The sequence below is a fragment of the Hypomesus transpacificus genome, chromosome 17 (genome assembly GCF_021917145.1).
Source record: "Hypomesus transpacificus isolate Combined female chromosome 17, fHypTra1, whole genome shotgun sequence".
Taxonomy (NCBI): Eukaryota; Metazoa; Chordata; class Actinopteri; order Osmeriformes; family Osmeridae; genus Hypomesus; species Hypomesus transpacificus.
In genome coordinates, this window is record NC_061076.1 from 10,561,038 (window position 1) to 10,588,703 (window position 27,666).

General features: G+C 39.7%; 4 protein-coding genes across 5 annotated transcripts; 3 read left to right on the top strand and 1 right to left on the bottom strand.

The window, feature by feature from the left end:
- Nucleotides 1-561: 561 nt before the first annotated feature.
- LOC124478952 lies at nt 562-4,275 on the bottom strand. Of its 2 annotated transcripts, none has more exons than XM_047037376.1 (2): nt 4,095-4,275; nt 562-1,888 (listed from the first exon to the last, which is right to left on the bottom strand). In XM_047037376.1, the coding sequence occupies exon 2, from the start codon at nt 1,712-1,714 to the stop codon at nt 899-901; it is 816 nt and encodes a 271-aa protein (XP_046893332.1). In that variant the 5' UTR covers nt 1,715-1,888; nt 4,095-4,275; the 3' UTR covers nt 562-898. The 2 variants fall into 2 exon arrangements, with proteins under 2 accessions (XP_046893332.1, XP_046893333.1); XM_047037377.1 differs by having other exon boundaries at nt 562-816; nt 1,038-4,246.
- Nucleotides 4,276-7,400: 3,125 nt separating this feature from the next.
- On the top strand, nt 7,401-13,178 carry LOC124479467. Its single transcript, XM_047038221.1, has 3 exons — nt 7,401-7,437; nt 10,891-12,033; nt 13,110-13,178. The coding sequence occupies exons 2-3, from the start codon at nt 10,891-10,893 to the stop codon at nt 13,176-13,178; spliced, it is 1,212 nt and encodes a 403-aa protein (XP_046894177.1). The 5' UTR covers nt 7,401-7,437.
- A 1,505-nt stretch (nt 13,179-14,683) lies between these two features.
- LOC124479468 lies at nt 14,684-25,066 on the top strand. The gene is given in 8 exon segments (XM_047038222.1): nt 14,684-15,738; nt 15,740-15,778; nt 15,780-15,867; nt 15,994-16,055; nt 16,057-16,252; nt 16,254-16,517; nt 16,519-17,214; nt 24,989-25,066. Coding segments are annotated over 8 exon segments (2,478 nt in total).
- On the top strand, nt 23,364-26,315 carry LOC124478953. Its single transcript, XM_047037379.1, has 2 exons — nt 23,364-25,839; nt 26,061-26,315. The coding sequence occupies exons 1-2, from the start codon at nt 25,163-25,165 to the stop codon at nt 26,146-26,148; spliced, it is 765 nt and encodes a 254-aa protein (XP_046893335.1). The 5' UTR covers nt 23,364-25,162; the 3' UTR covers nt 26,149-26,315.
- Nucleotides 26,316-27,666: the final 1,351 nt, after the last annotated feature.

A 27,666-nucleotide genomic window follows, 5' to 3' on the forward strand; every position in this document is an offset into this window, starting at 1 on the left:
GTCCTTGGCCTTAAGCACAACCTTGACTTCTGAGGCACGAGCAGGAAGCTCTCAACCTCAGTCTCAGACCCAGTTCGAGGGCTGAGAGTTAACCAACGTCATTCGTGTGCTTTGCCTTTAGGACAGCACTGTCCTGTACTGTATCAGGGAAATCAGAGTCAATAGTTGTTATAGGTGTGACCAAGTTTGATGTGGGATTTATAATGGTGCTTCCAGGTGGACCACATGGTTGACCCTTCAAACTGTGTTGTGGTCATCGTTGCTCGTGACCCTGTGTTCAGGCAGTGTTTCTACACGGGGGTGTTGACTTTTCCCCCGGTTGCCTTTAGTGGAGACTCGACCACCAGGCTGGATACTGATTGGTTTCTCCGAGGCTCGTTCTCTCCTCCTTCTCCTCCCCTACTTCCTACAAAACATCTTCAACAAAAAGCTTCACCATAGTCTAAAGGTTAGGCTATCAAAATTATAGATGTTACTACTTAGGGTGTGCTTTGCTTGTCTATCAAATAAGTTATCAATTTAAAATTGCCTCTGTCTCTGAGACTGATAGTCCAAATTGTTCCTATCCCCCCTTCCCCCCATCGCATAGTTCATATCTATGCGATTCCTAAGGGATAGAAAAAATATGTTAGTCAGTGACAACCCAAATTCTTCATATTCCTTCACATATTAATAATATTTTGACCTCTTCTTTATATCTCCTGCTTTCAAGCAGAGTTTGGGGATATTTAATCAAACTGTAATAACTGTACCTGTTTTAGTCCTGTCCACCACAGCAAATCACTCAAACCACTGGGTTCCTGAAACAAAAATTGTCTACCGATGCAGGCAGTTTACTTATTTAGAGCATAACCAATCAAAGATGTTTTTTATTGTTTATGCAAGTATTTCCCATCATTCAACAAAACCTTCTTGTGTTGTGTGTGTCTCTACCTGGTGTTACATAATCATGTATGGTGTGCCGTCTCAGATGTGTTAGAGCCCTTTGGCAGCATGGCGGCGGCATTGACTCCGCTTGTGGTTGCACCCATGCGTACCTTGCTCTAGGTGGCTGCCCACAGCCCTCCGTCACTGGAACTCTAACTGGGGTGTCATTCTGTCTTCGGCCGGGGCAGGACTGCTTAAAATGTCCTTTTCCTCCACATCCCCAGCAAAGCCGTACTTTTTTACCTTGTTGCAGGGTGGGGTTTCCTCGGGACAGCATGGCCTCTGTCATTGCCCTTTGACCTCCATTCCCCCATTCGTAAGGGGGCGGCCAATCTTCCTGGCCAGTAGGTGGATCGCATGAGGCAGTTGGAAGGGGGATGGTCGAAGATTGTTTTCCTTTCTTGCATTCTTTGCGAGCTCCTTTTCCAACGTCTCTCTCGAGGTCCTTCAGTCCTTTTTCAGTTAGTAGATACACCCTTGCGTCGACACCCCCATCTGGGAGCTTGTTGGGCTGCTCATGGAGGGTCTTTCCAGTGGACATAGGACGCCTGTTAAGAGAGTCAATTGATGTACTTCCCACTCCCTGTACCTTAAGTCTCACTACTGCAGACTGGAACCCAGCTTGGACATCAGTGATGTCATCATGTGGTCTTGGGATCCTGTCAGCCTTGGCACGCTGCTCGGCTTCATCCAGCAGACATCTTACGTAGAAGTATGTTGCTAAAAGTTGTTCGTGGGTTAAAACAGTTTCCAGCATTTCATTATCTGCCCCTGTTGGAATTGGCATTGCCTCTGCCCCCCTCTCCTCTCAACCAAAGTCCTTCTGGGTGGGGCAGCGCTAGTACTCATCTGGAACACATGGGGTGCTGTAGAGAGAGTCTGGTCAGGGGTTGCTCTTCCCTCCTGCATCCTTGCTCTCTCTGCCACGGGTGGTAGCTGTTAGGCACAGCAGCTCGGTGATCTAAGCTCAAATACAGGTATATCATTCAACAAGTCAAAACAACCCTTGTCCTCTCTATCACCAACTATAATGAGATATGAATCAGTTTGGAGAAACTCTCAAGACTATACCCCTGTATAGTATGTATGTGTTTGTGCATAGCATTTATGTGGCAGTGGCCTTTTTGAACGGGAAAATCACTCTGCACACGCAACAGAAACACAGTTCTATTTTTATTACTTCCTATATGAACACTTTGAGAAAGGGCTTGTGTAAACCCTTTTGTTGTACTTGTGCCAGATTTTCGCCTCTCCGTCTGTAATGTTCAGAGAGAAGAGAATGTGAGACAACTTATATATGCATTCCTTCAAGTTTACTTTCAGATTTTTTTTGCTTACAGTTACTTTAAACATTTCAACCCCTTGAAACCTTTCCGGTCAGTTTCTACAAACTTTACACAGATATTTTCCTATCATAGTTTAAATTGTTGACTTATCTTGAAATTATATACATTTACTTGTTTTTTAATGTTTCCTCTTCTGTTGGTCTAAGGATATGCCACCATTATTTGATTTTATTCTGTTCAGGTCACACTGCTCCCTGCTCTGCCCCGCGCCGGGCCCGGCCCCCACCTCTCATCCTAAGGAAACCCTCGTCCCAAATGAGAAAAGGTGGGGGCCGAGCGGGCCGCAAAGCAGCAGACACAATGCTTCCTATGTCACAACTTTACTCCTATCCTTTATATACAAACATTAAAACTCTTCAGGATTATGACCTTGTTAACATCAATGTTAAACCTTTCCATATTTATCTTCTCAATTCCATACATTTATCGTTCTTCACCATTTCTTGTGCGTGATCAGCCATGTTCTTAGTTTAGGCTTGTCTGTTAATTTTATACGGGTAATTAGGCAGTTTTTCCTTAAAAAGACTGAAAATCAGTGTGCCCACATATTCTCAACCGCACACGCACATTCATAGTCCACAATTCTACCAGGTCCAGCACTTGCTTGTTCTTTACTTTAATTACTTTAATTATTTCTCAAATTGAACATTTTTACTAATTAAATTCATAATTTTACATTCGGTAATTTCATCAATTAGTTAAATTATTGTTCTCATTTCTCCTATATATTCATTCTTCTCATCTATTGCTGATTTACGATATTCACACATTGTTCAGGGCGACGCCTTTATTTTGAAAAACCCTTGCTCACCCCCTCCCCTACAAGCCACTCTTCTGAAGTGAGCCTGGAACGATTGCGCAACAGCCGTAATCTCTCATGTTTCAGACTCAACTTTGCTGATTTTGTCAGGGTTTACGTGTTAATATCAAAACAGTCAATAGGTTTTCTTCTTCGTTTTTAACCTGACTCCATTTTACACATGTTTTTTAGCATTTTAACAGAGATTTTAGTGTTTTTGTTCCTCTTGCTCTTTCAACAGCCTTTTGAACACAGCTGCCTTAGGAACTTTCGGAACTTCCCAAGACTCCCATCTCTCGGAATGTCATAAAAACATAGCTTTCTTATACATTATATACATTATCTACGGATATCTATCTAACTACGTTTTTTTCAGCACGTCTTAAGATGACTCTTTTCGGATAGCTAGTCCTGACTCACTTTCGACAACAGTAATAGAGGCCTCTATACTTTGCTGTCACTTGTTGTTAATAGTGTAACTAGACAGGACGGATATTACAATAATAATTTGTTTGAGGTCTGTTGAAAACGTTAGTCACGCAGATGCTCGTCGAATTTTCAACATCTTTGGCTAACATGATTTTCCCAACAGCCTTGTTTTGAAGCGTAACGCAATTACAGTCATCACACACGTACTGTTAACCATTTGTTGGTTACTTGACGATTTGTCCAGACTTTTTTGATTTTTACCCTTTTGCTAGATTCAAAAAAGTCCTAAAAAGTTATGTCCTCAGTTTACTCGAATATTGTTTAAAGAGGCCCATAGTATATTTGTACCTAAACATACGGGTTATAATAGAGATCGCCGGAAAAATCCTTGCCCGAGTTTACAGGGTACGACAGTAGAAAAGCTTTTAGCAAGAAACATTTAACATTCAATCTTCCTTACATTCAGGGAAACATACATCCTAGCAATTTAAAGCATTTGTAACCACTCCTCTCCTCCAAAGCCTTTTACTTTCTCTAGTTCAAGATTCGTATCTAGGCATTCATAAGGTTTCACAGGTTTTTTCATTGCCTACCTTATCCAAATGTAGATGTAGCGAATCACGTCGGCGTCATCAATTGTTGGAGGCTCGAAAGTGGTTCTTAGTGGTGTAAGAATTAACAGGCTTGGAGTCGAGAGGTTGATTACAAAGGCTTTCGTCTTTATTGCATAGGCTCTTGGGAACACACGCGGAACTTCTCTAGCCAGAGAAGTCTGACATGTATCCAATAGACAAGTACTTTTATACAGTCCTACCTACGTCACACAAATATCTTTGGCAATTATCAGACAACACATAGTTTGTTCAAGATACACAGATGTCCACCCTCATTTGTCATTCTTGTGCAACCAGTGGCTCTAAAGAGAAGGCACCACGCTATCAGGCCATCCTGGCCTGACTTCCTAATGAAAAGAACATTCTAACGGGAGGGGAGAGTGACTCACCCAGAGCGTTCTTACCCCATAAGTGAATATGGGACAACAACAAGTCTCCCCTTTAGCCTAATTCCTTACAAGGGGCTGTTTCTCCTCCTCAGCTGACCTCTGTCCTGGGCTACTCCCTGCACGTACCACCTCACCCTACACTAGGCTCAAAAAAGACCCCAACACCTTCCATGACAAGTTATGGCACTCCAAACAACCTTTTAAAAAAACTATAAGTAAGTTATTCTTTACAGCAGCAACCCAGTCATCCCGTTGTCCCATTTTCATAGAAAATGTACAAGCAGTTTCAACTTTGGCTGAATCTAACAACGCTTACCACAGGAGAAACAGCTTACTTGTTAATACAGTTACTGAACATGACACTATTCAACACTGAGAATAGCTCATTGGGCTGGGATGGTGACCTGTAAAGTATAAGGTAGTAGGTTGGAATCCAGCCATTATCTTTTGGCCTGTCATCATTTTGATTATCTGTTTAGTTCAATAGGATGACATCATTCTGAAATACCTTGCACAATTTCATGCAATTTCACCTTGAAATGTCAACCGTTTCTTAACCTTTGTCCCAAAGCTGACCAAAGCTAATACTCTGCCCTTTCTATTCATACGATCTCAACAGTTGGTGTGTAGCAGAGAGGATAGAGAGACTGACTTGTAACCTTATGCTCATGAGTTCAAATCCCCATTCAGCCTGTTGTTGGCCAAACATGAAGTAGTTTTGCTCTTTTGTTGTCCAACTCTCGATCTTCTAAAGTGTACATGTTTATAATATTTTGCGGAGGAACCTGCATCGCTGCTTGCAGCTATATTTAGGTTCCTCCGGTAGGAGGGATTCTATTGTTATTGTTGGTATTCTTATTAGGTTCCTCCGGTAGGAGGGAACCTATTGTTATTGTTGGTATTCTTATTATTTTTTATTATTATTTCTCTTCTCCTTGCGCCCCAATATCTCAAAAAGTCCCTTGTCATAAATGTTCTAATTTGGCACATTGATACTACATCTGAGTGGGTACCCCCACGCCAACTATGGGCCACATCAGACCATAGGGGGCGCCACAGGCCACACCCTAAAGTCCGTTTTTCAAAGTGATGGCATTTCCCCCCCATTGCTCCAATTCTTCTGAAACTTGGTGTTCATGACTCCTTTCTCATGGGGAACAAAAAAGCCTCAAGGACCTATAAGGTCTGCCATGATGGATGTTCCTGTACAGTGAAAACTTCAAATCTTCAAAATTCCTCTTCTGTTAAACCAAAGGTCTAATTGACTTGAAATATGGTACAGATATGTATCATTGACACATATTTTATTTTTACTTAAGGCAGTTGAATCAAATATAAAATGGCTGAAAGACGTGTCTTTATGTAAATGTACACATTGCCTTGATTACTTTGTGTCAATAAATCAAATATAATTTTGACTGATTGCTTTTCAAACCTAATAGGGTTCAAGATGACATCTCTCTGAAGTACCATAAACAATTTCACCGTGGTATGTCAATATGATTAAATTAGAGCTGTTTCAACCTTGGCTCAATCTAACAGCGCTTACCACAGGAGAAACAGCTGACTTTTTCGTACAGTAACTGAACATGACAATATTCAACACTGAGAATAGCTCAACAAGCTGGAACGGTGACCTGCAAAATATAAGGTTGTAGGTTTGAATCCAGCCACACTGACTCTGTGTTAAATTTGAATATATGTTTAGTTAAACAGGACGACATCGCTCTGAAGTACCATGCGCAATTTCACCTTGATATGTCAAAAGATCATTGAATTAGAGCTGTTTAAACTTTGGCCGAATCGAACAAGCCATGCTACAGGAGATACAGCTTTCTTTTTTTATACAGAAACTGACCAGGATTACTCAGCCTTGCAGGTAACTCAAAGGGTTGAAACGTTGTCCTGCAAAGTCACAGGTTCGAATCCAGGCACAGTCTTTTGGTCTGTCATAATTTTGATTACTTGTTTAGTTAAACAGGCAGACATCATTCTGAAATACCATGCGCAATTTCATGCAATTTAACCTTGACCAAATCTGACAATGCTCGCCATTGGAGAAACAGCTTTTTTTATTATCCAGTTACTCAACTTTGTGTATTCCATGCCTGGGAATGGCTCAATTGGCAATTGAATAAAATACAAAATGGCTGAAAGAGGTGTATTTATGTAAATGTACACATTGACTCAATTTCTTTGTGTCAATAAATCAAATATATATAAATATATATGTTTTTCAAACCTTATAGGGTTCAAGATGACACCTCTCTGAAGTACCATAAACAATTTCACATTGGTATGTCAATATTATTGAATTAGAGCTGTTTCAACCTTGGCTTATCTAACACTTACCATAGGAGAAACAGTGATTGTGCATGTTGTGCATTTTAATCGGACCATAGATTCGGCCTTACTGAATATTTGATTTTATCTCGCCAGCAGCTGAACATGAGCCCTGCCCAGCCCAGTAGACCACATGACTACTGTTAGTTGTGCATTGCCTGAGATTCATCATCCTATAAAACGCTAATACTTTCCCCTTTCTCTTCATAGAATTTCAGCAGTTGGTGTGTTGCAGAGAGAATAGAGAGACTGACTTGTAACCCTATGCGAGTTCAAATTCCCATTCAGCCTATTGTTGTAGCCTACAAAGTAGCTTATTAGCTGTCACGAGCTGTCTAGCTGGCTATCGTGAATTTGGTCTCTATGTAGCAATTGTGTTATGACGTTTTGTTTGAAGGAGATAGTCTACAAATTAAGAAGATAATTATTGAAGTAAAGGAGCTTTTATTCTTATAATTTAACATTTATATCAATTTATATGCAAACTTCACGTCCTCAACAGTAGGCGGCGCATCACCTTTTTCAACATCCGGCAACGTCAAAAGAAGAAGAAGTTCAAGAACACAACAGAAAAGAAAACGAGAAACGAGGTAGACCTGCGTTCATCAGTACCAATTTTTGTTTGGAAAACGAAAGTATTCTTGCTTCTTCAAAATTATGAAAACAAACTAGTCTATATATTTGTACTGGTTATTGTTACAAGTTTAAGACCTAGTCTAACTAGTGTCACTATTACGACTTAGCTAGTATACAGTAGGACATTCAACTAGTTTGAGTTTCCCAGTTTCTGAGATCGTTTGAAATGAATCCAGAGCGTACTATAACTGTCAGTTTGTTCTACCAAGCTTTACATTTATTTTAGTGTTGGTGTAATCTTGTTTAGGGTTAATTTACTCTTGACTTAATTAAACGCCTCAAGCAAATGTTAATTGCAGTTCAGTCTAGCAGCTATGCTGCTTTATATTTATTTAGAGAAAAAAATATAATTCTGCCTACACCTTATTACATTTCAAGCTTAAATCTGTTTTAGTGTTTTTAACTTTTCATTGATTTGTTAAAATCTGGACGGTTCTTGTCGCAGACTTGATGATAATGGAAAAGGTCACACGTGCTTGTAATTTGACAGTAGGAGGAGTGGCTAAAACGACTGCTGATAGTGGTACTAGAGCTAGGTGACAGCCCTTAGCTGCGTAAGTTCAAAATATTTCCAATGGTCCTAACAGCATAAGTAATATTTCAGTAGAGGTTAGAACCGAAACTGTACTATACTGTAGCTAGTGGTATGTACCAGTGGAGCGAGTGGTATGTGCCAGTTACTGTTCTGTTGATAGTGGTACGCAAGTGTAGGCAGTTGCATTGGGTGTCTTGCAGTATTTTTGTTGACTGTCGTGTAACATTTTAGAATGGGAGAACAGGCTATACATTTATTTTAGAAATATAAGTTAAACTGTTTGTGCTAACAGACTCTAAACCATAATTTTTACGTCTCGCTACAAGCTTACCTTACAAAGTAGTCAATTTAGACATTGTGTTGGTGTGACTGATGTAAAGCAGATTTGAACACGTATTTTACTCAGAGTAACTGAATTTAAGCGTATATTAATTGTATATTAAACATAGGCTAAATCCCAAATAATTTAACATAGAAATGTAGTATACATTTATGTAAATATCAAAAATTAGGCTGCAATTGTTTCATCCACTTAACAAAACACACAGGATTCAGAAAGAACAACAGCGTTTTCCGGTGCATGGCTGAGATGTGTCTTGCCTCAAGATCTGTATTTGAGTGAATCTATAGAAGTTCTAGACTGTTTTGTATGTAAAAATAGTATTTTGAATTGTATTATTTCTGTTTTCATTTACATTTATTTCTATTGAAAATATTAATGGTGTGCTTTGATTCTTATTTTATTGAGAGAAATGCTTGTAAACAAAAAACTAATGTAACCTGGCTGTGCTGACTGAGAGGGAACTGCAATTTAACAGTGTCTTGGAAAATGAAAATACTCAAACCCTTTGTTATTATAACCACATTCATATTTCATTTTTTCTTTAAAACGAAGAAAGAAAACATAATTCTTCATTATTTGCAGAGCATTGTAAATAAATGACACCCCTGACTGCAAATGTAGGCAACCTATGTTTACTGTAATTATTACAATTAATGATATACACGCTGTCACTAGGAGGCGCTGAAACAACACAATAATGCATTTGCATTTGAGAGGTAGGAGAGTCTACGACGGTGGCTCATGTGCATTCAGTTACTCTGAGTAAAATACGTTTTTACTAAGTCAATATGTGTGTACAAGTCTGCTTTATATTACAGTCAAACCAACACATAATTTCTAAATTGACTACTTTGTATGGTAAGCTTGTAGTGAGATGTCAAAAGTACGGTTTGGAGTCTGTTAGCATAAAGAGTTTAACTTACATTTCTAAATGAAAAGTTTATAGCCTGTTCTCATATTCTAAAATAGCCGCGGGGCACAACAGTAAACAAAATCAGCAAAACACCCAATGCAACCGCCTGGTGGTCCCACCGCTCAAGACTGCCAGGTCCCAACACAAGCTCTTCTCCTGCCTGGCCCCCCAATGGTGGAACCAGCTCCCCACCTCCATCAGGGACACCGACTGTCTCCCCACCTTCAAGAAAAGGCTCAAGACGCACTTGTTCCGGGAGTACAACGGCACTTAGGAATGTTTGGCTAGACCTGTTGTTAGTTTCCTCCAGGATCACAATGACTCTTATTGAGTGACTTGTTGCTCTTGTAGGTTAGTTATAACGAAGTTAAGTCTTGTACTCGCTGTGAAATATTTAAACTATTGATTGTTCTTCCACAGGTACAGTCCTGTACTTTTTGTGGGTCATGTTGTTTTAATTTGTAAACTTGTATAACTGCATGCTCTTATGGGTCTTCCCTTTTGGCACTTGTTTAGTTTTTTCACAATGTATGCTTTATGTTTTGGCTGCTTGCAATGTTTGGGACTACCTCGTTGTTATGATCATTGACCTATGCTCTTTTGTAAAGCTCTCTCTTGGAAGTCGCTTTGGATAAAAGCGTCTGCTAAATGCATAAATGTAAATGTAATGTAAATGTAATGTAACTGCCATACACTTGCGTCCCACTATCAACAGAACAGTAACTGTCATGCACCAGTGGAGGCGCTGTCACATACCACTAGCCATTGTCATGTACCAGCGGAGGCACTGGCACGTACCACTAGCTACTGTCACGTACCACTTGCTCCACTGGCACGTACCACTCAATCCACTGGCACATACCACTAGCCGCTGTCACATACCACTGGCACGTACCACTAGCTACAGTACAGTACAGTTTCGGTTCTAACCGCCTCGAATTTTTTCCAAAACAGGGACTAGGTACTTTAGTTAGCTGCCGCCTGCCGGGCTAATTTACCTAGAATTCAACTCTATACCACTACCATACTAGTGTTTGCTAGCCTTCTAATTCATAATTTTTTAAGCCATACTATGCGTTTGTCGCATAGTTTTGTCTATCGGAAAAAATTCGTTTGGAATGTTCGAATCACATATTTGGCCATGTTTCATTCAGGGACCCACATTCGAACGTACACATATTTTTGACGCTAAGCAGTCTGTAATGTAGTGGTAGTTAGCAGTTGTATTGTGTTCTTTGTGACACAAGTCCCTTGTTGTACGTAAATAAATATCATGTTTTAGTTTCCTGGTATTGTGATGTTGCGATCTCAGCATATACCCCTGCATATTGTCTTTGTGTCCAAACGTTAGTCTGGTACTGTAAGTTATTTTTTCCTACGTTAATTCAAATATAGGAGTTTTAACAAATATACTGCATGTTTAAAATGAAACATTTTGCATTGTTTTGTTATTGTTTTCACAACTGAAAAGGATCATATCGTTTTGGTTATTCATAACCACAATCCTTTACAATTTTTTCCAGTGTCACGATTTATGGCAATCATATAGACTTGGAAAATATTAAGACTATTACATGTAGTTATATTGTTCTTCAATAGCTTTTCCTGTTTTTCAGATGCCACTTAAGAAGAAATGTAAAAGAGGACGTAACCTCAAGGCTGCTGATCCTGCATGCAGTTCCTTGTCTTATTTTTCTCTATCCACTGCTCCCCACTCTACCCCATGTCATATCCCATCTCCCTCTTCATGCCCCACCCCAACCTTCACCATCTCTGACTTTCCTCCTCTTCCGACCCATGGGTCATCTGTTTTCAGGCCCTGTGAGTCTCTTTCACAGTCTCTGCCTGTGTCGAGTTGTGAGACCATGATTTCACATTCTCATTCAAAGGCCAGTGAGACAATGTTCACGCTGCCTCTAAAATCTGTAAGGTGTGCGCCAATACCACACTGTTCTGATGGTGACTCTCACCATGGAATGATACCTGAAACAATACCTGAAACAATACCTGAAACAATATCTGAAACAATATCTGAAACAATATCTGAAACAATACCTGAAATAATACCTGAATCTCCCTTGAAAGCATTGCAATCCTATGCTAAATGTGATCTTAACAATGTTGTGCTTTCAAATACAGTGGCTGTAAGGCACACAAGAGGATGTGTTCAAGGATTGTTTCACCAAGGACATCAAATGTTTGGAGAAAATGCAGATTTTCAATGTGTGAGAAACAGTTTAACAGCAATGTTGATGAATAAACTGAAAAGTGTGTGCACATGGAAAAGTAGCGACCTAGATGATATTCTTGTTAATGGAAACAATATGTATATGTCATTGCAGAAATGTGGTCAGATTGTAGGCAATAACAGTTTGTTGATGATCAGTGTTTTGCCCAAATCATATGTGCTGCATAATGTCGGTTTCACAATAAATCATGGGCATGCATTTTCTGGTAAAGTTGGACTACATGAGTATGATCCAGGTTTGGTAAATATATCTGTAAGCCTTTATGAAGCCATGCAGAGAATCCTGCTAACAGATGAGAGCTGTTTTTTGACATTAACTCTAAGCACATGTGCCATTATCAAATATGTTAATGGTTTTGCAGTGTTTGATTCTCATTCACGGAGTTATGATGGGCTTGTTAGTTCAACAGGGAAAAGTGTTGTTTGTTTCTATGAAACGTTTGATGATATGTATAATCAGCACATAAATAAACTTGCATTGTCAATGAATGCCTTTGGGAAACCATTTGAGGTAACAGGACTCAGTGCTATAATGCACGTCTCAGACCGCAATAACTTTCACACAAGGTCTGTAACATCACTGGTACAAGTTTCCAGGTCTACTGGTAACCAATGCAAATCAAAAGCCATCAAAACAGAAGTGACGAAAAAGGCCAGGTCTACTGGTAAGCAACGCAATTCAAATGCCATCAAACCACAAGTAGAGAAAGAGGTATTTATTGTTGATAGCAAAACTAACCTTGCCAAAAGCTACAACAAAAAAAGCCTGTCTGATCATGCATTGCTAAATGAGAGCGTCTTGTGTGAAAACAATGTCATTGTTAGTACTGATGAAACACTTTCAACTTCAAAAAGTATTGATCTAACAGTAGAGGAACGCAGTGAGTGTATTGACAGCACAGTCGATATCACTACCAAATGGAGTGCAAGGGCAAAAACAGATATCTCTACAGACGGATTTAAAATTATTCCAAAATGCCATGAAACAGATGTCAACATAAGTGAGGAAGTAGAACTACTGTGTAACAATAGTGACGTGGTTAAAAATGTGTCACTGCCAACATGGAGTTTTAACCCATTAACAGTCTTAAAAAATGCCAGATTTGCCCTATGTAAATACTAATGACGATTTAACAATTCGCCAATGCACACCAAGTTCTCCGTGTGAATCAAAAGCTATTCAAAAAGATGGTAACTGCTTGTTTCGGTCATTGGCTTTTGTAATTTGCGGCAATGAAACCCTTCACATGAAAGTACGCAAACATGTGGTGAAACACTTATTGAAGAATAAGGAAATATTTAAAACGTTTCTGAGACCTGAATACAACTCTGTAGAACACCATACACAAATCACACGAATGATGTACTCAAAGACATGGGGCACAGAATTAGAAATAATGGCTGCAGCCGATCTGTTAAATACTGACATCTACACGTTTAATTCAGACCGCTGGAACATCTACAAAAGTCTTTCAAACAAAGGTGAGGGTGACATATGTCTCAACCATGTAAATGGAAACCATTATGAAGTGGTAACTTGTGTAACAGACAAACACCATGAAGGCGCATGTGCATCCTTGTGCCTAGAAAAAGACCTACGCCCAAATGGAATATGAATTTGAGAAAAAGGGCAACATGCAGCACAATCAAAGATGAAGAAATAGATAAAGCCATGGATGTGTCATTAAAAACAGCTCCAGGTAAAATACAACAATCACAAAACACAAATGATGCAGAAACAAGACAAAGCCAAATAGCCCTCATGAAGCAAAAATAACAGAATGATAGTCAATTTCGAAAACATCACATTATGTTGCAACACAAATTATATAAAACAAATGAGGAATACAGACAATCAAAGTTGTCACAAAGTAAACTAAAGTATGCAGAAAATGTAGACTTGCAAAATTAAAAAAATTGTACAGTAAGAAACAATATAACAACGTTATTTTTCAAATGAAAGCTAAGCAGTCCAGCCAAGAGAAGTACAGAAATGAAGAGGAGTTTAATTTAAAAGAAAAACAATACAGCAAAGCAAAGTACAGCACCGATAATGACTTTCAAACCCAAGTCAAAGAATACAGCAAAGCAAAGTACAGCACCGATGATGACTTTCAAACCCAAGTCAAACAATACAGCAAAGCAAAGCACAGCACCGAGAATGACTTTCAAACCCAAGTCAAACAATACAGCCAAAAGAAATACAAATATGATGCAGACTTTCAAAGCAGTGTAAAAGTGCAAGGCATGCAAACGTTTGTTGGTAAGAAAAATCGGACATATTCCATGGATTATGTTATAGAATCCTTTAGAAAAAATGTAAAAACAGGCCCGCGATGTGTTTGCTCTGTTTGTCATCGCCAGCTTTTTCGAAAGCAAGTTATTGAATGTAAACATGATCGCTACACAACTCGTCCAATTGTTGCTGCTATGGCCAAACAGTGCATTACAGATACATATTTACAGACTTGTAATGAAGAATGTGATGATAACTGCACTAAACATATTCAATCATCTAAGCTGTGGATATGTCACACATGTCACCGTAAGATTTGTTCTGGTAGAATGTCTCAAGAAAGTGTAGCCAACAATTGCAGTTGCAACCCATTCCTTCAGAGCTAAAGTGTTTAAAATGCTTGAGCAACACTTAATAGCAAAACATATTCCTTTTATGAAACTGTTGGCATTACCAAAAGGTGGACAAAATGGTTGCCATGGACCTGTCGTGTGTGTTCCATCTAATGTCGATCAAGTAACAAACATGCTTCCACGAAATGATGGAAATGATTTAATGCTACAAATTAAACTAATACGCAAGTTAACATACAAAGGACATTATGAGTACAAACATGTTCATACAAATCATGTCTACAATGCATTGCAGTACTTAAAGTTAAACAACAAATGGTATGATGACATTAGTATTAACAATGAATGGGTAAACCCTTTGGAGAAAGTGACTGATGTGCTAATCAATGAAAATCAACAGGATATCATTGTTAACCCTCTCAATAATAGATATGATCATACACCTATGGAAGTTTGTAATATGAATGATTATATACAATCTCAATTAGACTCTACTGTTCCAGAGGTCGATAAGAGCAGTACAGTCTGTGATAATCACATACATTTGTGCATACACATTTGTGACATCACAAATGACTGCTGAACCAACGCATTCAACAAGCCTTGCTGATGAAAATACAAACAGTGATTCTAAAAATGATCAACCTGAAGAAGAGTTGACATACATTGAGCAAACGCATGGGCTGTTTCTAGATACATGTTTACAGCCAGTAGATATTGCTCAAGAAGTTTTGGATCAGCATTTTGACTCTGTGTTATCAGTAGCTCCTGCTGAAAATAATCATCCCATAAGACTGTTAGAAGATGCTACTAATGAAGGTAAATGTTTTCCTGTTTTATACCCCACGGGAGCTCCTACCTTTCATGACCCTCGCAAAGAAAGAATAACCCTGGCAAGATATCTGAATACACGTTTACTAAATGCTGATGGCAGATTTGCTAAAAACACAGACTATATATTCTATGCTCAATACATATCAGAAGTGCAACAAGTTTTTTCAAATGTTTCAATAGCCCTGCGCAAAAGTTCAGGAACAGAACCAAACTACAAAGATGATCCCAACATGCTAACTAATGCAGAATCCTTAAGATGGGTATTAAAAAATGACGAAGGTTACAAGTTCTTACGACCTATATGTGGAACACCCCCTTTTTGGCAATCTGCTCAGAAAGATTTGTTTGCAATGATAAGACAACTAGGAATCCCAACATGGTTTTGTTCATTTTCCTCAGCTGACATGCGCTGGCCTGAAATGATAACAACACTCAGTCATGCACAAAATAAAAATGTGCCTATAGATGAACTGACTTGGTCAGAGAGATGTGCATTGTTAAAACAAAACCCAGTTACAGCTGCAAGAATGTTTGACCACAGATGGCACAGTTTCTTAAAAGATGTGATCATGTCTCCAGCTGCTCCTATTGGACAAATAACTGATTACTTTTACGGAATTGAATTTCAAAACAGAGGCTCCCCTCATTGTCATTGCTTGTTCTGGGTGGAATCAGCCCCTCAAATTGACAAAGACCCAGATGAGAAAGTTGTACATTTCATTGACAAATACGTATCTTGTGAACTGCCTTTGTCAGATGATGAAGAACTGTGTGAGATTGTAAACGCTGTGCAAAAACAGCACTAAGCACTCAAAAACCTGTAGAAAAAAAAACTGAATGCCGGTTTAACTTCCCACGACCTCCATCTTGTAGAACATTTGTTGATTGTATTGTAAAACCTCAGAAAACTGAGACCAAAGTGGTTAAAAGTGACTTACAAGACCCTACAATGCCCATTCAAAAAGTCAATAACACTGAAGAAAACTTGAATAATTCACAACAGACAGATCAATGCAATACTGAACAATCACAACAAGCAATAAATGAGGAACAGGAATTGAGAAAACTTATGACACCAGACATAGCTAAGAAGATTTTGAAACAGAACAAGTGTATTAAGTAATGACCAAACATTTGAGTCTACAGAGGAACTTTTTGAAAGCATTGACATTTCTCAATTGCTTTTTGAAATAGCAAACTCAAAACTAACTGCTAAAACAAATGTGGTCTTAAAAAGAAAACCTGGTGACATTTGGATTAACCAATACAACAAAGACCTGTTACGAGCTTGGAATGCCAACATGGATATACATTCAATACATTGTGGATGCATATTCTTGTGTTGTGTATATTATCTCTTATATTTCCAAAGCAGAGAGAGAAATGGGATTGTTACTAGATAAAGCACAAAAAGAAGGACATAAAGGCAATCTGGATGCCAAAGCTGCATTCAAATCACTTGGCAGTGTTTACCTTCATAATAGAGAAGTCTCTGCACAAGAAGCAGTATTTAGACTGACTGGAATATATTTAAAGGAATGTTCACGCAAAGTAACTTTCATACCGACAGGAGAAATCCCCTATGCGCATGAGTTTACCTCTCAGTGTATTAAGAGAAAGAAAAAATAATGACAACAGTCAACAAAATACTATGTGGGTGACAAGTGTAGTAGACCGGTATAAACATAGACCACAATCACCACAGTTTAAAAACATGTGCCTTGCCACGTTTTGCTCAGAATATCGGGTCTTGAGTCAAAGTGAAGTTCCATGTAATCCAAATGAATCTGTTGTTCAACTTCAGGACAACTATGGACACATTAAAAAAAGATCACGCATGGAACCAGCTGTTATTAGATATGCAAGACTGTCACCCACAAAAGATCCAGAAAAATACCATCATAGCCAGTTACAATTGTTTTTGCCCCACTACCAAGACTGTGAGTTGAAACCGCATTTGTGTCATATGAAGATTTTTACAATGTTGGGTATTGTACATGAATTTAATGATGACCAAGACACAGTTAAAGCAATTGTTGACAACAACAGGTCCTTGTATGAACAAAATTCAGACAAACTAGACTATGTACAATCTGTTATGGAAGAGCAGGGGGAATTGGACGATGCTTGGGCACAGATTTGTCCCCAGTCTGAAATGGAACGCCTTCAATGTTTACAGTCTCAGGAGATCATTGAACATGAAACTGAATTACATCATATTTCAAAAGATATTCCAGATTTGACAGAAACTTTGCGTATAACTGGCAATGTAGAACTCAGAAAATCTTTCATGACTAGGGACACTGCTTGGAATATAATGAGATCCTTAAATGATGAGCAAGCATGCATTTTTTACAAACTACTGAAGGATTGAAAATCTTTGTGTCTAATCCAATATGTAATGATCATATCCAATGACACAAATATGTGTTCTAGAAAGAGTGATCTGGAGTCGCAGAGGTCCGATAATATCAGCTTTAATGCAGCAGTTGGAAATCAACAAGTACAGAGCTCTGGGGTTGTCTACGTTTCCCTACCCGCAACAGAGTTTGGGTTGGTTCACGAAGTCCAACTGGCTATCTGTCCCTGCCCCAGCATATATTATACAGTGCAATTGAAACAGAAATATCAAAAAGGGTTGAGCTTGTTCTCTCGTGTGTCAAGGAGTTTGTTCTTCCCTACGCATCCCTTCTGCTCGGGTGCTGTCTCAGCCTGGATTCAAGGTTGCTTCTGAAATGGAGAGATAACACACAAAATACAGCCTGTTTCCCACACCCTGTGTGAGACACAATGTTTTAAGCCTGAGCACACTTCTAAGTTCATTAGACATACATTTAATAATCACAATACATAACTTTAATACATGCATTCTTAATAAAGTCTTACGAGCATTCCCATTGCTATATAGTGCACAGTGCCTGTGATGTATTTGGTGATTAAGTTGCCAGAAATATTAATAACTGGTAATTATAGATAGTGCCATGCCCGTGATACAGCTAATGACTATTAATGACTGGAATTATAGATAGTGCCATGCCCGTGATACAGCTAATGATTATAGTTCTAGAGTTGTACTTTAATGTATTATAAATTCTTTAATCCCTCTTTTGATCTCTGAAAACACCAGAGATCAATTAACATAGCCTGGACAAACCACCTCCTCCTCGTACTGGTCAGCCACCCCCAGTCATGGCATTTGGAACCCCTTCGTTGGGTTCTCCACAGCCGAGACAATGATCTGGTTGCACAAGGACCTGATACATGGGATAGAGCAACAATAATGTTGATATTTGATATAGCACCGCTAAGCAAATTAGCGGAAACCTTCTTAGTCCAGTACAATTCTAGTATGGTCAAGCAGTAACACTCTTGACCTAGTCGTAACCCTCTTTTCCGGACTCTCACATTCGTAGCAATAGCAAAAGGTTCACTGGCCCTCCTGGCACTTCTCCACCAACTCATGCACAGCACAACACATGCTCCAGTGGTACCACATACTCCCTTTCCCCAACACCCTTAGGGCTTGCAAGGTTCTCTCGATGACCAGGAATGGCCCTGTCCATAAATGTACAACAGGCTTTTCCAAATATCTGATGATGTATTGGGGCAGGTGGGGCAGGCTCCTCAAGGGGAAGGGGGGGGGGGGGGAGACCACTCCTAGGTCTGATGAGGCATAGGGGCAAATAGGGCAGGGTCTGCAAGGGGAAGGGGTAGATCATCCAGTGAGAAAGGGGGGGACAGGGTCTCCAAGGGGAATGGGGCCTTAGAACAGGGGTTGTATATCCAAAGGTAGTCAGACCCGCCGCTCTGACTCGTCCTGAAGCAGAAAAGAGTTACAGTCCCAACATCACCTTATCTCCCATGATCAAGCAGTAACTGAGTCAAATGAGATGCAAACAGTCAGACACCAATGATTAAACACAGATATTGAAATCAAGAACCCATTTGAGGATTTAAAGTGGATATTTTTAGGGTGGGACAACAAACACAGATAAAAAAATATCCCATTACTGATTATACAATGTTAACATACAATTCAATAATAATGATGAGACTATGCAGCGTTATGGCCAAGTGGTGAGGATACACTGGACACAGTGGGAAAACCCTAATGATGTTACAGGGGAAAACCCACCATCACTCCGAAGAGTGGACATTCGACATCCACGTATCCACGGCAGACCCGGACATGCTCTCAGGACCCCCTTCACCACATACATACAACTTTAGCCAAGCTTTTTAGAATTGTAATATAGAAAAAATAAAATAAATTATCAAAAGAAATGTAATTCAAAATGTAACTGTCAAACTAATCTCCTGGTTTAACTCCTCCACTCTTTGGGTTACAGCTTCACCTGGAACAGAATTTAGCAGAACATATCTCTTTTCTAGTTAGCATTTTTTATAAAATTGGTTAACCATTTTGATCCGCCTCTTCATCATGCTATGTGAAAGGTTTAAGTTGTGGTATTACATATCATCTCCAATAAATCAATTCAAATCGTGTTATGCATCTGGTATAGGACTGGGAAAGACTTCAATTCACATAGTAAACATACTGTATCTATAATTACCAGGCAGTATTTTCCCCTTCACATGTCTTTAGTTCAATAAAGTTCATGCATATCATGTTTGCACAAATAGGGTATGCTATAAAAATCTTACGGTTTTCTTGAATAGTTTTTAAATCCATATGCTTTAAACACTCTTTTGTTATCTCCACCCCTCCTGTTTGAGACATGATTCATCCCATGGCTCAAATCAGCACATAACGAAACAGATTCCTTAGTTCCATAAGTTCCTCCTGCGAACTTGCATAACCTACCAGAATTTACAATCTGTTTCTTTGTTTCCTTATTTAAACAAAATCAACTGTTAATCTTGTTTCTTTCACTTCAAAAATAGGTTTTCTTTCTTTTAAAAGTTAAGTTTAAGACCTATATTGTTTCAGATTCTCCATTTTACCAAATCACACCTCTTTTCATCAAAGATATGATAAAAGCAATTTTCATTATGCCAAACCAGAATCTGTATGCTTCTTAAATGAAATATAGACCAATTAATGTTCTTAATGTAGCTATTAACCTAACATTTTTCCCAACTATATTTTCTACAAAGGTCAGATAGGAAGAACTTCATAACTCGCTTTGCTGCAGTTCAAATTGAGTCATTTAGCTCAAACCATCATAACCACAATTCAGACTTCATGAGTCTTCCCAAATTATTTCTGAACTGAATGTTATAATAACCCTCTTAATGCACAAATACCATTTATTAATACAACATTATCTCAGCCTAACTGTTTATCCCAAACATTATGCCAGGCTCTGATAAAACTTTCAAATAAAACTTAAAACCAAATTACAATTAAAATAAAAATAAAAATACATTTAGTTTTTTCTCTGGCTCATTTTTAACCAATTGACATCTAATACTTTTATCAAAACTCTTAAAAACTCTAGATTTGACTGTTTTGACTTAAAATGTTTGCCCCTATACTTTCAAAGTATATGCATAGTTTCCTCTTCAAAACATCAGTGTTTAAACCAATCATCTGTTCACATCCACAAAACATTCTCACGTTTCATTTCATAACCTTCCATGATCCACTCTAAACCAATCTTTTATGTAACCATCTAATCACTTCCTCAATCTTTCACATTTCCTCAAACCAAAATAAAATAATGTTAACTACATTATTTTTTTTAACTTTACACTATATCATAATTTTGTGTCATGAAATCTATGTTTAGATAGGTTAAAACTGCTCCTAGACCTACGTACCTCATGTCAGTATTACGCTCTGTAATCATGTCAGCCAAACAATGCCCTCAAAATGCTCCCTTTGTCTTTTTCAAACCCGCAATTTAACAATGTAACCCCTAAGACACAAAACCTTACTCCTTAACTTCTCAACAGTCTTATCAAAGCATGTAATATAGAATACTCCTTTGCCCTCAGCATGCGTAATGCACGGATCTCGAATTGACATTTGCGGACCCATAGATCGCTAATGAAAATATTTCATTTTCATATTTTGTTATTGTTGGAGGCTCGAAAGTGGTTCTTAGTGTTGTAAGAATTAACAGGCTTGGAGTCAGGAGATTGATTACAAAGGCTTTCGTCTTTATTGCCAGGTAGTTTGGAATCATACGCAGAGCTTCTCTAGCCAGAGAAGTCCGACATGCATTCAATAGACAAGAACATTTATACAGTCTTCCTACGTCATACAAATATCTTACTATCAGACAACACACAGTTTGTTCAAGATAAACAGATGTCCTCCCTCATTTGGCCATTCTTGTGCAACCCGTGGTTCTAAAGAGCAACGCACCACCCTATCAGGTCATCCTGACCTGACTTCCTTCTGAAAAGAACATTCTAATGGGAGGGGAGAGTGACTCTCCCAGCTCGCTCTTACCCCATAACTGAATATGGGACACAACCAGTCTCCTCTTTCGCCTAATTCCTTACATGGGGATAAACAAGTCTTCCTCTCTAGCTTAATTCCCTACATGGGGCTGTTTCCTCTCCTCATCTGACCCCTGTCCTGCTTTACTCCTTTCTTGACGCCAAAAAAGCCCCCAACATTATATATGATTGAATGTAATACTCTTCTCACTTTCTCAATGACTCTTAGTTTTTACTCCTCCCTGTTTGGCTAGGAATTATAACAAATGTTGATCACGCATTTGTTAACCACCAAACTTGGAATTCATCTAAACAAACACATAGCATTAATACTCACATAATTAAGCAGAACCATACCCTCTGGGATCACTTTTGTAAGATCTCAAGTAACAGGACTCTTTTAGCCCCCACCTTTCTCCATCTCTCCTCGGGATTTCTTTAACTTCTTGGTCAAAGAAAAAACCACCACACTCTTCTCTATTTTTATTCAACACAATCTGAATCCACACAAATATGACTCGTTCAAGGACTGTAACCCTCTTGTACCGGAGAGGACAAAGAAAATAAAATACACCCCACACTCCTCTCTATTTTGATTGAACACAATCAGACTCCACACAAATATTGTTTAGGGACTCTAACAATTTTGAGGATGTTGGGGTCTTTTTTGGGCCTAATGTAGGGCGAGGTGGTACGTGCAGGGAGTAGCCCAGGACAGAGGTCAGCTGAGGAGGAGAAACAGCCCCTTGTAAGGAATTAGGCTAAAGTGGAGACAGTGGTGTTGTCCCATATTCACTTATGGGGTAAGAGCTCTCTGTGTGAGTCACTCTCCCCTCCCGTTAGAATGTTCTTTCCAGCAGGAAGTCAGGTCAGGATGACCTGATAGTGTGTTGCCTTTTAGATAGGGCCACTGGTTGCACAAGAACTCAACAAACCAGAGTCGACATCTGTTTATCTTGAACAAAGTATGTGTTGTCTGATAATTGCCAAGATATTTGTGTGACGTAGGTAGGACTGTATAAAAGTACTTGTCTTTTGATGACATGGCACGACTTCTCTGGCTAGAGAAGTTCCGCGTGTGTTTCCAAGAGCCTAAGCAATAAAGACGAAAGCCTTTGTAATCAACTTCTCGACTCCTAAGCCTGTTAATTCTTACACCACTAAGAACCACTTTTGAGCCTCCAACAATTGGTGACCCCGACGTGATTCGCTACATCTACATTTGGATAAGGTAGGCAATGAAAAAAACCTGTGAAACCTTATGAATGCCTAGATTCGAATCTTGAACTAGAGAAAGTGAAAAGGCTTTGGAGGAGAGGAGTGGTTACAAATGCTTTTAATTGCTAGGATATATGTTTCCCTGAATGTAAGGAAGATTGAATGTTAAATGTTTCTTGCTAAAAGCTTTTCTACTGTCGTACCCTGTAAACTCGGGCAAGGATTTTTCCGGCGATCTCTATTATAACCGGTATGTTTAGGTACAAATATACTATGGGCCTCTTTAAACAATATTCAAGTAAACTGAGGACATAACTTTTTAGGACTTTTTTGAATCTAGCAAAAGGGTAAAAATCAAAAAAGTCTGGACAAATCGTCAAGTAACCAACAAATGGTTAACAGTACGTGTGTGATGACTGTAATTGCGTTACGCTTCAAAACAAGGCTGTTGGGAAAATCATGTTAGCCAAAGATGTTGAAAATTCGACGAGCATCTGCGTGACTAACGTTTTCAACAGACCTTGCCTAAAGTAAGCAGACATTTTAACCTTCTATTTTTACTGTGGTAGTGGACCACACTCCCCTGACTAACAAGTGACTATGCTTGTTTTATGTTGTTACTGTATTCCTGTTTTGTATGTTGTACAGACTATGGTGGCAAACCAGTTTCCCCATTGGGGATCAATAAAGTAAATCATCATCATCATCATCATCTCAAACAAATTATTATTGTAATATCCGTCCTGTCTAGTTACACTATTAACAACAAGTGACAGCAAAGTATAGAGGCCTCTATTACTGTAGTCGAAAGTGAGTCAGGACTAGCTATCCGAAAAGAGTCATCTTAAGACGTGCTGAAAAAAACGTAGTTAGATAGATATCCGTAGATAATGTATATAATGTATAAGAAAGCTATGTTTTTATGACATTCCGAGAGATGGGAGTCTTGGGAAGTTCTGAAAGTTCCTAAGGCAGCTGTGTTCAAAAGGCTGTTGAAAGAGCAAGAGGAACAAAAACACTAAAATCTCTGTTAAAATGCTAAAAAACATGTGTAAAATGGAGTCAGGTTAAAAACGAAGAAGAAAACCTATTGACTGTTTTGATATTAACACGTAAACCCTGACAAAATCAGCAAAGTTGAGTCTGAAACATGAGAGATTACGGCTGTTGCGCAATCGTTCCAGGCTCACTTCAGAAGAGTGGCTTGTAGGGGAGGGGGTGAGCAAGGGTTTTTCAAAATAAAGGCGTCGCCCTGAACAATGTGTGAATATCGTAAATCAGCAATAGATGAGAAGAATGAATATATAGGAGAAATGAGAACAATAATTTAACTAATTGATGAAATTACCGAATGTAAAATTATGAATTTAATTAGTAAAAATGTTCAATTTGAGAAATAATTAAAGTAATTAAAGTAAAGAACAAGCAAGTGCTGGACCTGGTAGAATTGTGGACTATGAATGTGCGTGTGCGGTTGAGAATATGTGGGCACACTGATTTTCAGTCTTTTTAAGGAAAAACTGCCTAATTACCCGTATAAAATTAACAGACAAGCCTAAACTAAGAACATGGCTGATCACGCACAAGAAATGGTAAAGAACGATAAATGTATGGAATTGAGAAGATAAATATGGAAAGGTTTAACATTGATGTTAACAAGGTCATAATCCTGAAGAGTTTTAATGTTTGTATATAAAGGATAGGAGTAAAGTTGTGACATAGGAAGCATTGTGTCTGCTGCTTTGCGGCCCGCTCGGCCCCCACCTTTTCTCATTTGGGACGAGGGTTTCCTTAGGATGAGAGGTGGGGGCCGGGCCCGGCGCGGGGCAGAGCAGGGAGCAGTGTGACCTGAACAGAATAAAATCAAATAATGGTGGCATATCCTTAGACCAACAGAAGAGGAAACATTAAAAACCAAGTAAATGTATATAATTTCAAGATAAGTCAACAATTTAAACTATGATAGGAAAATATCTGTGTAAAGTTTGTAGAAACTGACCGGAAAGGTTTCAAGGGGTTGAAATGTTTAAAGTAACTGTAAGCAAAAAAAATCTGAAAGTAAACTTGAAGGAATGCATATATAAGTTGTCTCACATTCTCTTCTCTCTGAACATTACAGACGGAGAGGCGAAAATCTGGCACAAGTACAACAAAAGGGTTTACACAAGCCCTTTCTCAAAGTGTTCATATAGGAAGTAATAAAAATAGAACTGTGTTTCTGTTGCGTGTGCAGAGTGATTTTCCCGTTCAAAAAGGCCACTGCCACATAAATGCTATGCACAAACACATACATACTATACAGGGGTATAGTCTTGAGAGTTTCTCCAAACTGATTCATATCTCATTATAGTTGGTGATAGAGAGGACAAGGGTTGTTTTGACTTGTTGAATGATATACCTGTATTTGAGCTTAGATCACCGAGCTGCTGTGCCTAACAGCTACCACCCGTGGCAGAGAGAGCAAGGATGCAGGAGGGAAGAGCAACCCCTGACCAGACTCTCTCTACAGCACCCCATGTGTTCCAGATGAGTACTAGCGCTGCCCCACCCAGAAGGACTTTGGTTGAGAGGAGAGGGGGGCAGAGGCAATGCCAATTCCAACAGGGGCAGATAATGAAATGCTGGAAACTGTTTTAACCCACGAACAACTTTTAGCAACATACTTCTACGTAAGATGTCTGCTGGATGAAGCCGAGCAGCGTGCCAAGGCTGACAGGATCCCAAGACCACATGATGACATCACTGATGTCCAAGCTGGGTTCCAGTCTGCAGTAGTGAGACTTAAGGTACAGGGAGTGGGAAGTACATCAATTGACTCTCTTAACAGGCGTCCTATGTCCACTGGAAAGACCCTCCATGAGCAGCCCAACAAGCTCCCAGATGGGGGTGTCGACGCAAGGGTGTATCTACTAACTGAAAAAGGACTGAAGGACCTCGAGAGAGACGTTGGAAAAGGAGCTCGCAAAGAATGCAAGAAAGGAAAACAATCTTCGACCATCCCCCTTCCAACTGCCTCATGCGATCCACCTACTGGCCAGGAAGATTGGCCGCCCCCTTACGAATGGGGGAATGGAGGTCAAAGGGCAATGACAGAGGCCATGCTGTCCCGAGGAAACCCCACCCTGCAACAAGGTAAAAAAGTACGGCTTTGCTGGGGATGTGGAGGAAAAGGACATTTTAAGCAGTCCTGCCCCGGCCGAAGACAGAATGACACCCCAGTTAGAGTTCCAGTGACGGAGGGCTGTGGGCAGCCACCTAGAGCAAGGTACGCATGGGTGCAACCACAAGCGGAGTCAATGCCGCCGCCATGCTGCCAAAGGGCTCTAACACATCTGAGACGGCACACCATACATGATTATGTAACACCAGGTAGAGACACACACAACACAAGAAGGTTTTGTTGAATGATGGGAAATACTTGCATAAACAATAAAAAACATCTTTGATTGGTTATGCTCTAAATAAGTAAACTGCCTGCATCGGTAGACAATTTTTGTTTCAGGAACCCAGTGGTTTGAGTGATTTGCTGTGGTGGACAGGACTAAAACAGGTACAGTTATTACAGTTTGATTAAATATCCCCAAACTCTGCTTGAAAGCAGGAGATATAAAGAAGAGGTCAAAATATTATTAATATGTGAAGGAATATGAAGAATTTGGGTTGTCACTGACTAACATATTTTTTCTATCCCTTAGGAATCGCATAGATATGAACTATGCGATGGGGGGAAGGGGGGATAGGAACAATTTGGACTATCAGTCTCAGAGACAGAGGCAATTTTAAATTGATAACTTATTTGATAGACAAGCAAAGCACACCCTAAGTAGTAACATCTATAATTTTGATAGCCTAACCTTTAGACTATGGTGAAGCTTTTTGTTGAAGATGTTTTGTAGGAAGTAGGGGAGGAGAAGGAGGAGAGAACGAGCCTCGGAGAAACCAATCAGTATCCAGCCTGGTGGTCGAGTCTCCACTAAAGGCGACCGGGGGAAAAGTCAACACCCCCGTGTAGAAACACTGCCTGAACACAGGGTCACGAGCAACGATGACCACAACACAGTTTGAAGGGTCAACCATGTGGTCCACCTGGAAGCACCGTTATAAATCCCACATCAAACTTGGTCACACCTATAACAACTATTGACTCTGATTTCCCTGATACAGTACAGGACAGTGCTGTCCTAAAGGCAAAGCACACGAATGACGTTGGTTAACTCTCAGCCCTCGAACTGGGTCTGAGACTGAGGTTGAGAGCTTCCTGCTCGTGCCTCAGAAGTCAAGGTTGTGCTTAAGGCCAAGGACCAAATCCAGGGCCCGAAGTTACCAAGCCACCCTGGACAACGGCGAACAGTCACTCAACCCCTGCTCCCTGTTGAGGGATCAGAAAATGAAACTCAGCCGCCGAATAACAACAATCCCTTCCTGGTTGCGTTCCAACTGGGAAAAAGGGGGGTGATTGAAACAGGGACATGAGGTGGATGCAACAGCAATATTGTCATTTGAAATGTGAAACTAAAGTAATTGTTGACAAATGCCTAGGTGGTTTAGGTTGATAGAACCAGGGTTTACTGATGACATTAACGATGTTTGTTGGCTCTGAGTTAACACCTACCAGAGTCCACTGCCCGTGCATGGAGAACAACTGGCGAGTAGCAGAGGAAAATAGGGTCTGGTGATGTATGCCTACATCCACATTGTTTCTGATGGAGTTTCACAAAAGCTATGACTAAACTAAACACACTAAGTTTGAAGCTGTTGTGGCGATATATCCATCTCTCTGTCCCGGTTTCTATAAAACTCACCTCCATTATGATGACAGAGTCAATAAGACTCTCCCCTGAACACAGAAGTATCCTGTTCCTGGACTGTATCTAATTCCAGGAGAAAGTAAAACCAGATCCAGATCCAGGGGTCGAGCCAGGGAAGGTTCACCAAAGAGGGCCAGCACCAGAGGCCATCGACCTCCAACAGCCCCACTCGTGCAGCCGCTAACAGAAGTGCAGCTGAGCGAGCAGGGGACGATCCTGACAGACCCCATAGACCCCACACCCACACCGCAGAATCCCCTTCCTGAGCAAACTGCTCGGTGAGG

Excerpts from the sequence above, each read along its gene's own strand:
- LOC124478952 (XM_047037376.1), bottom strand. The coding sequence starts at position 1,714 with ATGCCAATTCCAACAGGGGCAGATAATGAAATGCTGGAAACTGTTTTA.
- LOC124479467 (XM_047038221.1), top strand. The coding sequence starts at position 10,891 with ATGCCACTTAAGAAGAAATGTAAAAGAGGACGTAACCTCAAGGCTGCT. Across the intron at positions 12,034-13,109 it reads CCTTTGGGAAACCATTTGAG|AAAAAGACCTACGCCCAAAT; the intron begins GTAACAGGACTC and ends CCTTGTGCCTAG.
- LOC124478953 (XM_047037379.1), top strand. The coding sequence starts at position 25,163 with ATGCCAATTCCAACAGGGGCAGATAATGAAATGCTGGAAACTGTTTTA. Across the intron at positions 25,840-26,060 it reads GGGCAGCCACCTAGAGCAAG|ACAATTTTTGTTTCAGGAAC; the intron begins GTACGCATGGGT and ends CTGCATCGGTAG.